Source organism: Tachyglossus aculeatus, chromosome 5 (genome assembly GCF_015852505.1).
Source record: "Tachyglossus aculeatus isolate mTacAcu1 chromosome 5, mTacAcu1.pri, whole genome shotgun sequence".
Lineage (NCBI taxonomy): Eukaryota > Metazoa > Chordata > Mammalia > Monotremata > Tachyglossidae > Tachyglossus > Tachyglossus aculeatus.
Window position 1 is genome coordinate 88,032,781 of NC_052070.1, and position 16,297 is coordinate 88,049,077.

General features: G+C 46.2%; 1 protein-coding gene across 1 annotated transcript in view; it reads right to left on the reverse strand.

The window, feature by feature from the left end:
• The window catches only part of LOXL2 (lysyl oxidase like 2), a 100,643-nt gene that overhangs the window by 43,033 nt on the left and 41,313 nt on the right, over positions 1 to 16,297 (reverse strand). Inside the window, exons 4-5 of the mRNA XM_038747465.1 lie at positions 7,131 to 7,342; positions 1,402 to 1,624 (exon numbers count right to left, since the gene is read on the reverse strand). Coding sequence (XP_038603393.1) covers positions 1,402 to 1,624; positions 7,131 to 7,342 — 435 coding nt within the window. The remainder of the gene's footprint in view (positions 1 to 1,401; positions 1,625 to 7,130; positions 7,343 to 16,297) is intronic.

Consider the following 16,297-nt stretch of genomic DNA (forward strand, 5'->3'; position numbering starts at 1 on the left):
AATAATAATAATAACAATAATAATAATAATACAAGTAAATGGGGTTAGACACAGTGTGTGTACCACATGGAGCTCACAGTCTTAATCCCCATTTTACAGATGAGGTAACTGAGGCACAGAGTAGTTAAGTTAAATTAAGCCCAAGATCACCCAGCAGACAAGTAGCAGAGCTGGGATTAGACCCCAGGTCCTTATGACTTCCAAGCCCGTGCTCTATCCACTGGGCAATGCTGCTTCTCTAATAATAACACCTTGAATTCAAAGGGAACTTTTTCATTTTTTCAAGGTGTTTTCACATTAATTATCTCATTTAGTCCTCACAGCGTCTCTGTGAGAGAGATAGGTGCAGCCATTATTATTTCCACTTTGTAGATGAGGAGACCAAGACAGATAGGTTAAATGGAGGACACACTTCTGGCCAATTGCAGAGCTAAGGTCTCTGACTCCCGGGCTCGTGGTCTTTTCACAAGACCAAGCTGCCTCTCATACTGCACATTTTGAGTAACAATTTCTTCGTGCAAAAAGAACTCTCTGGGAGTAGATCTGGCAACTTCAGCAGCCTTCAATAGTAAATATTATTTCAATTCATTGAATGATCACCTCTTCTTTATGTCTAAATAAATATTAAGAATAAGAGTAAAAATAGCTTAGCTTAATTATTATTCTAATTCTCATTATCATATTTGTTAAGTGCTTACTATGTGCCAAATGCTGTACAAAGCACTGCAGAGAATACAATTAAATCGAATCAGACACATTCCCTTTCGCACATAAAACCCACAGTCTAACGTAGAGAGAGAAAACACTTTCTAGACTGTGAGCCCGCTGTTGGGTAGGGACCGTCTCTATATGTTGCCAACATATAGAAAACACTTTCTAGACTGTGAGCCCGCTGTTGGGTAGGGACCGTCTCTATATGTTGCCAACTTGTACTTAACTTGTACTTAACTTGTAACTTGTACTTAAATGCTTAGTACAGTGCTCTGCACACAGTAAGCGCTCAATAAATATGATTGAATGAATGAATGAATGAATTGGTCACACAGCCAATAATTGGTGGCAGCGCAATTAGAAACCAGGTCCTCTGATTCTTTCCACTAGGCCACACTGCTTCTCATTCCTTCTTAAATTGTCCCCTGGGAGCAGGGCTCATTATTCTCTCTTTTTTCTTTTTTTGAAACTAACCCAGTGAGGAGATGGGGACCGCTTCTAGGTTCAAAATCCAAGTCTTGTTCCCCATCAGTGCCTTGCCCTTCAAGCCTTCCTGCCTCTTGGGAATACTGCTTTGCCAGCTCAAAGCCTGCACACCCCAAGCTCCTCTCTCATTCCATTCCCCTCTCATCCTCCACCCAGCTGCGGAGGTGGGACATTGAGTGTGCCAGCCCAGGAGGATGACCTTACCTCTGGCTTGAAAGCTTTCCGGAAGCCCGAGTTGCTAGTGGGAGCAAATGCCCGGCCAGGAACGCAGCTCACGACGGCTGGCAGCCCGTTCTCACAGGTTGCGTTCTTCTCTGGGTCCACGGAGACTTGGGTGCCCAGCTTGCAGCTCGAGATGTGAGCCTCGCTGCCCACGCAGTCCATGGCATAGGGCCAGTACCGCTGCTTCCGCCGGCTGGCGAACATTCTGAGAGGGGGAGACATCAGCAGCTTCATTTCACATACCCTCTCACTCTTGGGGAGCTTCATAACTCATGTGGCTTCAACCACCACCTCTAGGCAGGAATCCCCTCCGTCCACACCCCACTTATTCCCTCCTGCTTCCGTACTTCCCTATCTGTGTCGTTCACCCGCGCCTTAAACTAAGGTGACAGGAAATCTGGTCCACTTAGATGGGTGGAAAGTGGTGGGAGAAACCAGAGAGGGGTGAGCAACAGTGAGTGGGGGAGAAAGGAAAGGGAGAGGGGAGACAATGAGAAAGAGGAGATGGGCAGGAGAAGAGAGAAAGGGAAAGGGGGGAATGGAGAGAGGGGCGAGGAGGGAAGAAGGGGAGAGAGCAGAAAAGGGGTCCATTAAGGCAATGGGGACCTTAACTGTATTGTTGGAGCTACTGTGCCCTTCCCTGTTCATTAGTCTGGAGCTGGCACGTGGCCCCAACTGCTATGCCAAGGCTTGGTGGCACCACTGGTGTCCCTGGATGGCAGAGGGCAGTGATTGCAATCTCACCAGGCCAGGGCCCTCCAGGACTGTAGTTGTTTCTGGCCCTTCTGGGAACCCAAATCTCTGGCCTGGAGGAGCCAGTTCAGTCGTGGTGGAGATGGTGGTGGAGGAAAGAGACATGGCTGCTGTTCCTGCTGCTGACCAAGGGGACTCTTCCTTTTGCTTCCCAGGGCTGCTGCTGCTGCTGCTGAGAAATCATCCTGCCTCTCTGGACCAAGAGGATGGATGTCAAAGAGAACCGCATTGCTCGATTTCTCCAAGGATCCTGCTGCCACCGCTGGAGGAAGAATGATGGGCTGGATGGACTGCTAATTGCAGTTCTTAGTAACCAGTGAGTCCCGTTACCTTCCTCCTGAGCCATTTCAGTGTCTTTCCCCTATTTGGAAGAGGAATGACTGAGGCATGGGGAAGGGCAGTGACTTGCCCATGATACAACTGCTCTAAGTGCCAGGATTATAACCTAAGATCTCATCTTTCCAATCCTTTTCTTAAACTCCTCCTCCACCCCCCTGCCTGATTGCCCCAGGTATGGCTTTGGCTCTCTTCCTGAACTGGGGAGCAGTCTGAGATGCAAAGAATATTTCTGCCAGCTGTCTTCTCTCCTGGGGCAAGATAGGTTGATTGTGCTAACGGCAACAAAGTTACGTTCCACATCCCCACTTGACATCCGGCAAAAGAGCCCAAGTGAAGCCAGAGAGGAAGTGCTTCACTGGGCCGACGAGCAGATGCTGCCAAAGGGAGAGGAGAGGCAGTGACAGAATTACAGAGGGCTTGTAGCTGAGAGTTATCATCATTTGCTGATAATGCCAAGACCAGTCATCCTTCCCTTCCTGCAGAGTCCTCCCAGCTCGGGAACACCGAGTACCAACTGCACGTACTCTCTGCCTCTCTCACATCTGGAATCGGAGGGGAGGCCGGGGAGGGACGGGAGGGGTCATCAGGGACATCAGCTGGAACATGTTTGGTTAGCTCTCACACGGCTGAACTTGGCTCAGAACAAATCCCTCTTGTTCCAGCTTTCAAATAACACTCCTAGGCCCCAGGGAACTGATGCACCTAAAGGAAGTTTAAAATGTCTTATACAAGGTGGCGGTGGCAGCAAATGCAGCAACTCCAAAGGATGGCCTGGCCAGCCCTCCTGTGGGTGGTTCTGTTCACGTTTTCCATCAGCATGAACTTATGGTGGCCTCGGTGTCTGGAGCCCAGGACACAACCAACAGATTGCTGGTGATCAATGCTGACAGGCTATCCCAGGGAAGCGGCTGACAGCTGTTTCATCACCAGGTCCTCTACTAGCTAATAAGCCAGAAGAAAAGTCACTCAGTAGTTCGCCGAACGAGTCTTAAATGTTCCTAGGTCATGGGTAAAATGTGCCAAGAGCTCCTGACATCAATTCCACTTCTATATGTTGGAGGATTAGGCCCAGCTCAGAGCTGAGAGGTTCAAGAAGTTTCAGGTGAGTCTAAATGAAGTTGGAATCTTGAATTATTATTAATACTATTAACATTATTGAGGTATTTGTTAAGTGCTTTCTATGTTCCAGGAAGTATACTAAGTGCTGGGGTAGATAAGAGATAATCGGGTTGGACACAGTCCCTGTCCCACTTAGGGCTCTCAGTCTTAATCCCCATTTTACAGATGATGTAACTGAGGCTCAGAGAAGTGAAGCGACTTGCCCAAGGTCACACAGCAGACAAGCGGCAGAGCCGGGAATAAAACCCAGGTCCTCTGATTCGCAGGTCCATGCTCTTTCCACGAGGCCCTGCTGCTTCCCCAGCCTCTATCTCCTCCAGCCCGGGAAGCAAGATTCAAGTTTATCTTAAAGCACAGGGTATGGCTAACAATGTTTCTGATTCCTTACTTCTACTCTCTTCTAAAGATTTGGTGATTTCCCCTCTAAATCAAAGTTAATTCTATCTGTCAGTGGATGGGTAACTCAGCATCTAGAGGGATGGGGAGTGGGAATACAAGAGTTCTGAGCTTGTTTTCAGATGAGCATGGTGCATTAATGCCAGACGGAGTGTCCAGAAATGAGGCAGAGTTAATTGCTCCAGTGACTTTCAGAAATGACAGCAGCAGTCCAGAGCAAACATAAGCCAATTGACCCTTTGGAGAGAGAGTCGGGTACATGTTAAGAAAACAAAAAGCAGATGAGAGCAGGAAGCTGTTTCCAGTGAGCTGGTTAGTGGCCCAATCTATCCCGCCGTGACCCCAATCAACCATCCTGAAGAGCTAATCAGTTAGAAACCCAAATCCTCCACAGGTTGTTTACTGTCAGTCCGGCCTGGGGCATGGCACTGTCATTGTGAACGGGAAGATGGGCACAGTAATCAGCTCCTGTGTCTGACCCTGAACTTGCCATTGGAAGCAAGCCTCTGCTCTACTCTAGTCTCTTGGAAGACCTTAATCAACTCCAACAACTAATAAGCTGAGAAGACGCCCAGAGACAAGCCGTTCCCTGGCCAGAGACTGCACCCACGCCTTAGCCAGCTGACTCATAATCCTTGTTTTTGCCCCTCTAGACTGTAGGCTCCTTGTGGGCAGGGAAAGTATCTACCAACTCTGTTGTATTCAACAAAACAACATAATACATGTATTGAGAAGCGGTGTGGCTTAGTGGAAAAAGCACAGGCTTGGGAGTCAGAGGACGTAGGTTCTAATCCCTGCACTTCCACTTGTCTGCTGTGCGTGCTTCAGTTACCTCATCTGTAAAATGGGGATTAAAACTGTGAACCCCACGTGGGACAACCTGATTACCTTGCATTTACCCCAGCGCTTAGAACAGTGCTCGGCACATAGTAAGCGCTTAACAAATACCATTATTATTATTATTATTCTCCCAAGTTCCAAGTCATCATCATCATCAATTGTATTTATTGAGCGCTTATTGTGTGCAGAGCACTGTACTAAGCACTTGGGAAGTACAAGTTGGCAACATATAGAGACAGTCCCTACCCAAAAGTGGGCTCATAATGGTATGTACACAGTAAGAACTCAATAAATACCCACTGATTAATACAGTGATTGGTTACAGAGGATTGGGTGAGAGAGTGGGGATTCATTCATTTAATCGTATTTACTGAGCACTTACTGTGTGCAGAGCACTGTATGAAGCACTTGGGAAGTACAAGTCGGCAAAATATAGAGACAGTCCCTACCTAGCAACGGGCTCACAGTTTAGAAAGGGGAGACAGACAACCAAACAAAACAAGTGGACAGGTGTTAAAATCATTAGAACAAATAGAATTAAAGCTATATGCACAGCTTTAGGGGGATGGTTCAGAACCGTCCATTGCTACTACTGAAAACCAACTGAATCATACGCTTTCAACTCTGATGAAACCAGAACTGCCGGCTAGGAGTAACCTTAAGCTCCCTGGGCAGGAAAGACTGCTCCATATCTATCGGAATGCGGGATCAAAGAGGATGTCGAACACTTCTGAAAGGAGGATGAATGTGCTAGAGATGTTTTCTATACTCCTCCTGAATTTGTGCTACCCTGGGAAAACTTGGCATGCTGCTCTTCTATGTCGGAGCCTCAGTGTGAACCTGGGGGGTAAAGATTGACTATGTTGCTCAGTAACATGTCAGGAAGTTCAGTAGAACAATATCTCCAGTGAGCTCGTTGTGGGCGGAAATGTGCCTGTTGTTATATTGTACTTTTCCAAGCGCTTAGTACAGTGCTTTGCACACAGTAAGCACTCAATAAATATGACTGAATGAACAAATACTGTTATATCCCTCTCTATGTTATATTGTCATATCTCTCAAGACTGTAAGCTCATTATGGGTAGGGAATGTGTCTGTTATATTGCTCTCTACCAAGTGCTTAGTACAGGGTTCTGCGCACAGTAAGCACTCCATAAATATGACCGATTGATTGATGGAGAGCAGTAAGTTGCTCTATAGTTTACACGGTCTGCTTTGCTGTCTTTCCTCCTGAGGATTATGAAATGGCCAAAGTTTTGGTAGCCTGTGCCGTGTCCTCAGGTGATGCATTTGGCTTCTTCAAAAGTTATTTAGTTCAGATTCTCCTGGCATGTGAAAGGGGAGGTGAGGGAATGAAGTTCACAGACTTTTGCCAAGAGGCTAGTTGCTGTCTCTCATGGGGCAGGGGTTGGTCAGTGTGTCAGTCACTCACTCCCATTCACCCTGCGGAGGCTGCTGTCTCCAGTGGATCTTGGTCTTGTTCCCAGATGCCATGAGGCCTTCCCGCCCTGCTCCGGAACCGCTCCTGTAAACACTCAGGGCCTGGAATGCCATGAGCCAGTGCTGGGCAGCCTTTGAAATCAAGTGGAGAAGAGCCAAGGCATATTTGGGTATATCTACTGCCTTTGAGGGACTAGGGAATCATCATTCTCCTCCCCCTCACCCCAGGTTATTTTTTTGGCACTTGCCTAAAGGGCAGAGGGCAAGGGGCATGACCTTTAGGCCCCAGATAAGCTGATATTTCCCGTGTACAGAGTATGGGAACTGTCACTGATAAACTGCTTGTGACTGACATCTTTTTACACATGGGTGAGGTCTGGCGAGCAAATTGTTAATGGAAAATTAGGCTAAAGACAGGAAATCAAGCTGCAAGAAAGTAAGGATTTTAATACGTTGGCCACCCCTACTCTCCATCCTATATGCTCAAAGACACTTATGCCTGCAGCCAACTAAGGCCACATCCCTACAACACTGGTAAGTAGCAGGGGGGCAATTTTTTGCAGATGGGGGATTTATTGAAATTTCTCTGCCAGACTGGCTTACCCTGTAGGATCAGGGGCAAGTCAGAGCTGAAGAAATGAAGGAATGTGGTTCTTTCCCCTCCTGTCCATCCCCCATGTGCATGAGTGAATATGCAAGCACACACACACACACACACACACACACACACACACACACACACACATATCCAACTGAAGATTTACTCTTTCAATGAGGCATTTCAAGCCTCAAGAACACAGGCCCCCTGAGCACGGTTCTCTTACTTGTACACTTTGGTGTTGTATTTCTTCTCCCCCGGAAACCCAAACATGCCGCAGACCACGCGGGAGTTCTTGGCAGTCCACTGCTTGTCACAGATCTGCTTCCAGTTCCCACCTTCCTTCACCTCCACGTACCCTTCGGTCACGGGGGTACGTTTACGGTAGGCTGAGAGAATGGCTCTGATCCGGATATCTTCCACCTGGATATTCAGGTTCTGAAAAAGAGGAGGTACAAGGGAAGAAGATATATTAGCTTCTTGTTTCAGGCCCAGGAGCTGCAGTCAGGACTCTTGGCTTGTGGCTGGAGTGGCAGCTCTCATGCTTTTTCGGCCCTTGATGCCCCTATCTCCCATCAATGAAGCTGGAATTATTTTTGTCAGCAACCACGCCCACTGTGACCAACTGCATGAAAAGAGAACCATCAAGTGCCTCAGGTGATTGTAACGAAGAGGACAGCGAGGAGGAAAGGGAGAATATGTGGGAAGGGGTTAACCAGGAAAGGGACAGTGAAGCAGACTGCAAAGGAGATGGAGAACTTGGGAGGAAGAAGGGCCTGTGGCAGCCAGAACCAGAGAATGTTGCTTCTCAACTTTGCGTTGTGAACGCAGTGTCCAGGCTGCTCCTGCTCTGCCTCCTCTCCCTCCTCTTCTCCAAAAATCAGTAGTATTTACTGAGTGCTTACTGTGTGCAGAGAACTGAACTAAACATGTATGAAAGTATTAATACAGTAGAGTTGGTAGACATAATCCCTGTCCTCAAGGATTTTAGCATACAGTCTCCTCCTTCTCCTTCTCTTCCTTCTCATCATCTCTTAATTATGTGTGTAAAGCACAGTGCCGTATCTGCTTGCACAACTGAAACATTCATTCCTCAAGCCTCCTCCCCACCTCACACCCTGAAACCCCAACCTGAAGCTCCACCTCGTCCCCCTGGGTTCGAAACCCACAAAATTGAAAACGGCTGAAAAAGTACACTGACTTCTATTCTGGGTTTGGCACTAAGTGGCCTTGGGCAAGGGACTTCCCACTTATGTGCCCCAGTACTTCTGGTTGTAAAATAGATGGAATAATCGTGTTTCCTCGCTACCTCCTGGAGGAGCTGTGAAGATTCATGAGGTCACGTCTGGTTAAGTGCTCTGGGTCACCTAGAGAAAGTAGCTGCTGGGTAGCTTGGGAATGTAGAGGCAGCGGAAGAAATAGGGCTGGCAGAAGGGAATGGACAAGAGCAGTTTGTAGTACAGTACATCCAGCCACACCAGGAAAGGAAACTCACCGTAGTGAGTCCAGTTCCAGTCCAGTTGTCCAGTTTAAGGACCATCTATTTTCAATCCAAACTTTGGAATCTGAGAATGGTGGGGTTTGGGAAAAAGGTGGATTCTGATAAAAAGAAGATCTTGAGATGGAAAATATTTGGCTCCAGAATGATGGGAATTTGATCCATTTCCCTTATGGAAGGAAGGCCTGCCTCTAGCCTGCAGTGCCCTCCTCCTCATATCCAACAGACAAGTACTGTCCCCCTTCAAAGTCTTACTGAAGGCACATCTTCAAGAGGCCTTCCCTAAGTCCCCCACATTCTTCTCCCACTCCCTTCTGTGTCACCTTGCTTCCTTTATTCATTCCCTCTCCCAGCCCCATAGCACTTATGTACATAACTGTAATTTATTTATATTAATATCTGTCTCTCCCTCTAGACTGCAAGCTCACTGTGGACAGGGAATGCATCTATTGTTGTACTGATTGACTGTACAATTGACATGATTGGCGGAATGACGGTTTTCAGAACCAGGTTCTAGATGTATTTCCATCCATTCCCCTTTCCTCGCCTAACGAGTGTGCAGCAGAAAGCCAATCCTGGGATTAATGAGAAAACACTGGCCATCTATTAGCCGGCTTCCTCTGTCTGCCCCTTCCTGTGTCGGGATGCAGAGGTTCGGATTACAGAGTGTAAAGTGGGTGGGGGAGAGGGGGAAAGGACAGGCAACCCTGCTGGCTCCATGCCCAACATTCCACTTCATCAGCAGAAAACAAGCTGCACCACAGTTACTAAACTAACAGATCCTTACCACTTGTACTTCCTTTATTGCGAACAACATCTTGTGGGTCCAGGGTGGGGACCTGAAAATAATTCCTGGGGAAAATACATTTCAAAGTATTAAGGCTACCTGACCAAACAGCTAGGGGATGCTGTGAAAGGCTAAAACCGGGTTGAAGGGAGGCTGAAATTGGTACGTCCTAAACGAATAACTGGAGCAAAAAACTTGTCTGTGGTTTTCCTCTTCAGTCTTGGTGTTGATCAGTTTTCTTCTGCATGTATTTCCATCCTCCTAAGGGTGAAAAGTTTAACAAGAAAACTAGGCAGGAGAATAAAGTGGGATGCCACGGACTAGAGACGATTCTAGGCTCTTGGGTTTATGAGCCATCTCTTTTGACTCCACGATCTTCTTTATAAGGGGAAAACTTGATTTGTTTTTACAGATTTTAGCCATGTCTTAGGAATGTTAGTGTCACCTTGTTCATTAGGCAACTAACTGAGGCAGAGAAAGCCTGGCCGTATAGACAGGGTATGCATTAGGTAAGTAGGCTTAAGACATTAGGGCTCCTGCATGGATTGGAAAGCAGTACCTGGTGGAATTCACGGTTAGATATGTGCTTAGTAGGTCAGAACCCCCAATGGAGTTTTTTTTTCTGAAAAATGATTTTCAAAAACATGCTTGTTTTATGCAGGCCTAATCTCTGGGTAAGTCTAAGGGGCAACCCCTAAATCTACTCATGACTCTGCTTCCTGCTGCACCAAGTTGAGAGCTTAAATCTCCCAGTCCATAGCTGGGATGTGGTGAGAATCAGAGCCCTAGTAATAATAATAATGATGATGATATTGTTAAGCATTTTCTATGCACCAAGAACTGTATCAAGCCCTGGGGTAGACACAAGATGATGAGGTTGAAAAAAGTCCTTGTCCTCCATGGAGCTCAGGGCTTAGCTAACATTGGAACCTCAATGGCAGTACTGCAACCCTTCCTCTTGCTGATAGAGACCAGCAAGAGATCATTACTGAGGGCTACTTCCACAAATTAGGTAGGGCTCTCTAAGGGGCACACATTTAATAAATCAATCCCTGAGGGGTCAAGGGGAATAAGTTGGATAGGATCCAGGATCACAGACTCTTTGCTCCCTCTCTCCTTTATGAATGGCCTGATATTCCATGCATCAGTAAATAGAGGCAGTGAGCATTAAGGTGCCAAGGTGAGTGCTCCCCAAAGAAGGAGGACTGAGACCCACATTCTAGTCTCTACATCCTGGCTTTGGGTTGTACTGCAGGGATCGTGTCTGCCAACCCTGTTGTATTGCACTTTCCTGAGCGCTTAGTACAGTAATTGATGCTACGGAGGGGGGAATCAAAATTTCCACGAGCTTTGAATAATGTGAGTGTGTGTGGGGGGGTGTGTACATGTGTGTGCATGCGTGTGCATGTGTGTGAGAATGTGTGTTCTCTCGAGACCCTGTAAAAGAGAGAAGTATTTCAAAAATCTCTCAAAAATTTCTCTTTCATTGAATCCTTCAGTTTTGAAATCCTTTAAAAGGAACTTGGAATTACTCTGAGCCTACGTGAGGAAAGAGGCATATGCAAAATTACCCTGGACTGGGACTGCCTGGAAAAAAAAATCCTCTGAGGCCAGCAATCCAACAGCTACTGCAAGTTTATAGAGACAGCTAGGAGACCTCTTTGTGGAAAAAAAAAAAAAAGACACATAACTTTACACATTACATCACAGCTGTGGAATCCTTCCACTACATTGCACACCCACAAGACTTTGACTCTTTTTCAAGAGGTCAATGAGGAAAATGAAAAAGTGAACAGACTTCATTTACTTTAAAAACAAAAGAAGGTCCCTTTAGCACTTTAAAAATGAACAGCAGCCCAGAAGTCTGTAGAGGTAGCACAGAGCTGCTCTGGATTCAAAATAAGAGTACGTCCTGCATATCATGCCTTGTGACATATTTATTGAATTAGGTCTTTCTCCACAGAACACAGTGTTTGTCAGTTCTCTATAGTCACGCACTTCCTGCTGCCTTTGACGGAGGCAGGGAGTCCCTGCCCCGTCTTTCAATTGGAGAAACTGAGTCTCAGAGTGACAATAAGAGCTGGAAATGGGACTCTAGTATTCTGACTCTGTTCTACCCACCAGACCACACTGTTTGGGTGCCTGGGTGGATGTGTTCCTCCTGACATTTCATTCATTCATTCATTCAGTCATATTTATTGAGCGCTTACTGTGTGCAGAGCACTGTACTAAGCGCTTGGGAAGTACAAGTCGGCAACATATAGAGACGGTCCCTAGTGTAAATGACTCGCAAATTCCAAAGGGTGACAGATAGGCACCCAGGAATTTGCCAGGGGGTGGGAAATCATCAGTTTAACTGGAAATTGCATCAGGCTAGAAAAAATGGTGCAAGACAACCAATGAAAATAATCCAGCCTGCGGATGCCGAGGGGAATACTCCATGACACTACTGGCCATTTACAGTTTTAGGCAGAAGGTAAGGGCAGAAGACTGAGCCAATGTCACAGAAGAAAGAGGACTCTGGGGAACAGGCTGGAGCCAGGCCATCTGGGGGTTCAAAGCTCGCTCCTCCTCCCTGCGACCAAGGGTAGCCAGCCATTGGCTATGCCTATCTAAGCCCCGCTTCCTTGTCTTCACCCTTCCCATCCTCCTGGAGCAGAATCTGGGGAATTGGTAAGTATTTAAAATGCTGGGGATTTTTCCGGGGTTGACGGGGTAAAGGGAAAGGGACCAAAGCAGCCAGATGCTGCTACCAGATGTTGATTTCATTTGATGTTAATTTCATTAAGATTGTAACTCCTTGTGGGCAGAGACTCTCGTCAGTTTATCCTTTGTATATTTCCAAGTGCCGAGTTTAGGGTTTTGCACATATTAGGCCCTCAGTTTTAGTTAACAGAGGCATAAATTGACAACAAATTGGTTTTTGTTGTCTGTCTCCCCCTTCTAGACTGTGAGCCAGTTGTTGGGTAGGGATTGTCTCTATCTGTTGCAGAATTGTACTTTCCAAGCACTTAGTACAGTGCTCTGCACACAATAAGTGCTCAATAAATATGATTGAATGAATGAATGAAACCATGGATTCTAGCACTGTGTGAAGCTGGGAACACAAGAATCACAGCTATCCCCTGAAATTTTTGATTATATTCTAGAAACGTGTTTGGGAAAATCTTGGACATCCTGGACATTAGTTTAAGAGGAGTGACTCAAACCAAACCTCCAATTTAGGACCTTATTTATTAGAAAGGACAGCTGGCTAACTACATCTACCATATATCTTGCAATAATCCTAGGTATTTTATTGACAACAACCCTCTCTCATTGTTAATATTAAAATAACTAGTACGCACACAGGTAACAAGCAGAACTTATGATATCTTTTAAAATCTTCTGCATTTTCCTGATGCTTATCCCGTGTCTGCCAAGAAGAAAGTTGGAAACCCCTACAGCATTTTCCAAGCTTTGGGACTCCAGTACATACTTCCCTCTACTCCCTGGATCATTTTTCTACAAAACCGTTCAGTCCATGTTTCCCCACTCCTCAAGAACCTCCAGTAGTTGCCCATCCAACTCCACATCAAACAGAAATTCCTTACTGTCGGCTTTAGTAGTTGCCCCCTCCAACCTTACCTTGCTGTTTTCCTACTACAGCCCAGCCCCCTTGCTTCGCTCCTCTTATGCCAATCTACTCACTGTACCTTGATCTCATCCACCTCACCGCCAACCTCTCTCCCACATCCTGCCTCTGTCCTGGAATGCCCTCCCTTTTCATATCTGACAGATGATTACTCTCGTCACCTCAAAACCTTATTAAAAGTACATCTCCTTCAAGAGATGTAAGCCCTCATTTCTTCTCCCACTCCCTTCTGTTGTCATCCTTGCACTTCTGCACCCTTTATTCACCCTTCTCTCAGCCCCACAGCACTTATGTATATATCTATAACTTATTTATTTATATTAATGTCTGTCTCCCCATCTAGACTGTAAGCTTGTTGTGGACGGGTAACATGTCTACAAACTGTTATATTGTACTCTGCCAACAGTTTAGACAGTGCTCTGCAAACAGTAAGTTCTCAATAAATATAATTGATTGTTGGGAACTGAGCCCACTGTTGGGTAGGGACTGTCTCTATATGTTGCCAACTTGTACTTCCCAAGCGCTTAGTACAGTGCTCTGCACACAGCAAGCGCTCAATAAATACGATTGATTGATTGATTAAAAGAAAAAAAAAATAAAAAAACAGCATATTTCCGTGCACAACAGTAAAGTGTTTTTTTTTCCCCAATGGCCTGAGCAGGAAAACAACATATGTTTTGAGAACAGGTTCATAAACATACAAAAATGATATATTTTAATTTGAAATTCCAGCAGCCGTTAGAGATGTGCAAAAGGCCATCAAGTGGAAGGGCAGAAAGACTAGAATGATTGACTGCAGGTGGGATCAGAGCAATCAATCAGCCAATGACAACCTGGTTGGCCTGTATCTATCCCAGTGCTTAGTTCAGTGCCTGGCACATAGTAAGCGTTTAACGAATACCATAAAAAAAAAACACAAAAAAACATAAGGTGAAAGCCAAAACAAATCACAAGAATCAATCAATCATATTTGAGTGCTTACTGTGCGCCCACCGCTGTACTGTACTAAGCGCTTGGGAGAGTACAATATAGCAATATAACAGGCACATTTCCTGCCTACAACAAGCTTACAAGTCTAAAGTACAAGCTTACAATCCAGAGGACGGACTTACAGTCCAGAGGAAGTCATTTGATCTGAGCAATGCTCTTTGTGCTTCTGCCTAATAAAGCAGGTTCCTTTTCCCTGAGGCTTATTCTAAGCAACTCGTACCAATAAGCTCACATGGAAGTCTACAGAAAAGCTGCATGGGCGTGAGAAGAGAGGCTGAGTCTAAATCCATACGTCTTAAGTCCAACTGACTGCATCAGAGAAGCAGTTCTCCTAAACCCCCTATGGACTTCACCGACTTCGTAGGGCCAGGCTAATACGGGCGACTTTGGTTCCAGTTTTCAGTCTCCCGGCCCACAGGACATTGTTGCAGGAGAGTTTGGCGCTCTGTGACTGTGAAGAGGAGGATTGGGAAGGGAAGGGGGAAAGCAGGTGATGCCCTCTTCTACCTGAGTTTTTACAGATCCTTCCCAGTTCTAAAAGAGTGAGGAATGAGACAACTCTTAAGTGGAATTTTTCTTTCTTACTGGCCAGCCTGTAATGGCATAGTTTACTCACTTAGCAGCTGGTCACACAGATTTATCACCACCCAAAGCCCAAGTTTACGAAAACACTTTCTCAAAGGAGTCGTGTTCTGGTTGTCCTCAGGAGTTCCTGGAGCCTGATTTGATTTTTCCATTCTGGTTGACCTTCTCCTGACCCCTGGGTAATATGGTCTTGAGTTAACATCAGCATCTTATCAGCCCTAACCACGGGCTGCCCTAGACACCACAGCAGCTGGGAAGCAGAGGTAACTTTTCAGAAGAAGTGACCAAATATTCGTAAAACATTCATATAAAAGTCATAGACCAGAGGCAGCCTGGCTAATTGGAAAGAGCATGGGTCTGGGAGTGAGGAGACCTGTTTTTTGTTTTTTTAAAAAAAATTTAAGTGGTATTTGTTAGGCAAATACCACGTTCCAGACACTGTACTAAGAGATGGGGTAGATACAAGCTCCTCAAGTTGGTCAGAGTCCGTGTCCTACATGGGGGTCACAGTATTAATCCCCAATTTACAGATGTGGTAACTGAGGCCCAGAGAAGTGAAGTGACTTTCCCAAGGTCACTCAGCAGACAAGTGGCATAATTGCGATTAGAACCCTGGTCCTTCTGACGCCCAGTCCTGTGCTCTAGCTGATCTAAAAGGAGCTGGGTTCTTGTCCTAGTTCTGCCACTGCCATGTTGTGTGCCTTGGGCTAGCCCCTTTACCCATCTGGGCCTCAGTTTTCTCTTCTTTTAAATGGAGACAAGGAAGCTGTTCCTCCCTCTGAGGTAACTGGTGATTTGGGAAAAAAAGCCCTTTGCATGTTTTGCTTTTTACAAGGTCTAAAACATTAAAAAAACCACCTAGAAGGTTAGTGACAATTTGTTCCTTTCGCTCCTGGATATAAGAACTTAATTTTTCTAGCTAGAGCTTGCCTTTCAAGCTCACTGTGGGCAGGAAACATGTCTACCAGCTCAACTGTTTTACCCTCTCAAATGCCTACTTCAGTGCTTGACACACAGTAAGTACTCAACTGATGGATTAATTGATTTCAAGAACCAGGCATTCAGTTTCCTGACAATGAAAACTGTTAGCCACTGTTCAGTTACTGAGGGAGCTGGTGGAAAACTCCTTTGCTGGAGGTTTTCAAGGTGGGAATCTGCCCTGTTCTATCTGGTAGAGTTGATGCACAAGCGTACCTGAGGGGCAGAGGGGTTGGGTGATCCGCTTATTCTCTGTATTTGTGATTTCATGAAAAGTGCTTCTAGTGAGAATCATCTCTAGCCCTTGGCATTTTGGCAGCTGGTTCCCCGATGGGCCGATAGCCAGACAAGAAAGCAGCCAGGGTTGGCCTGGTTGCTCAGTGCCAGCGGGGTGGTTTGACCAGATTCTGACACTTCAGTCCCTCTAGGCGTTGGCCCAACTGCTGTCCACCAGAACATGAAAACACACGGGACCGAGATCTCTAGGGTTGATGTCCGCAACTCCTTGCCAAGTCTTCATGTTTTCCAGACACCATGTCCGCTGCTCAGAGCCTTGACTTGGCTCCCGAGAGCCCGGAGGAGGTCACGTGGCTTCCAACCACATCACCGCCTCAGGGGACGATCAGGTCAGAGCAGGGAGCTGGGCTTGGCACTGAGAGGGTCCAAGCCCAGAAGACACAGTTCCACCAGTCAATCCCAGAACAGAATAACGATGTTGAAGTCAAAAAACACAGGCCACAGCAAACGATGCCAGCTCAAACCCCGGCCCCAAAACACCGGTGTTTTCTTTAACCCAGCTGCTCTGCTTCACAGGTTCAGATTTCATTTGAGACCGTGGGGTGTGGAAAACTCCTGAAAACTCCTCCCTTCCCTTTGGGAAGGTGATTCAGTGGCCTGAGGCCTCATTCCAGAGAATGGAAA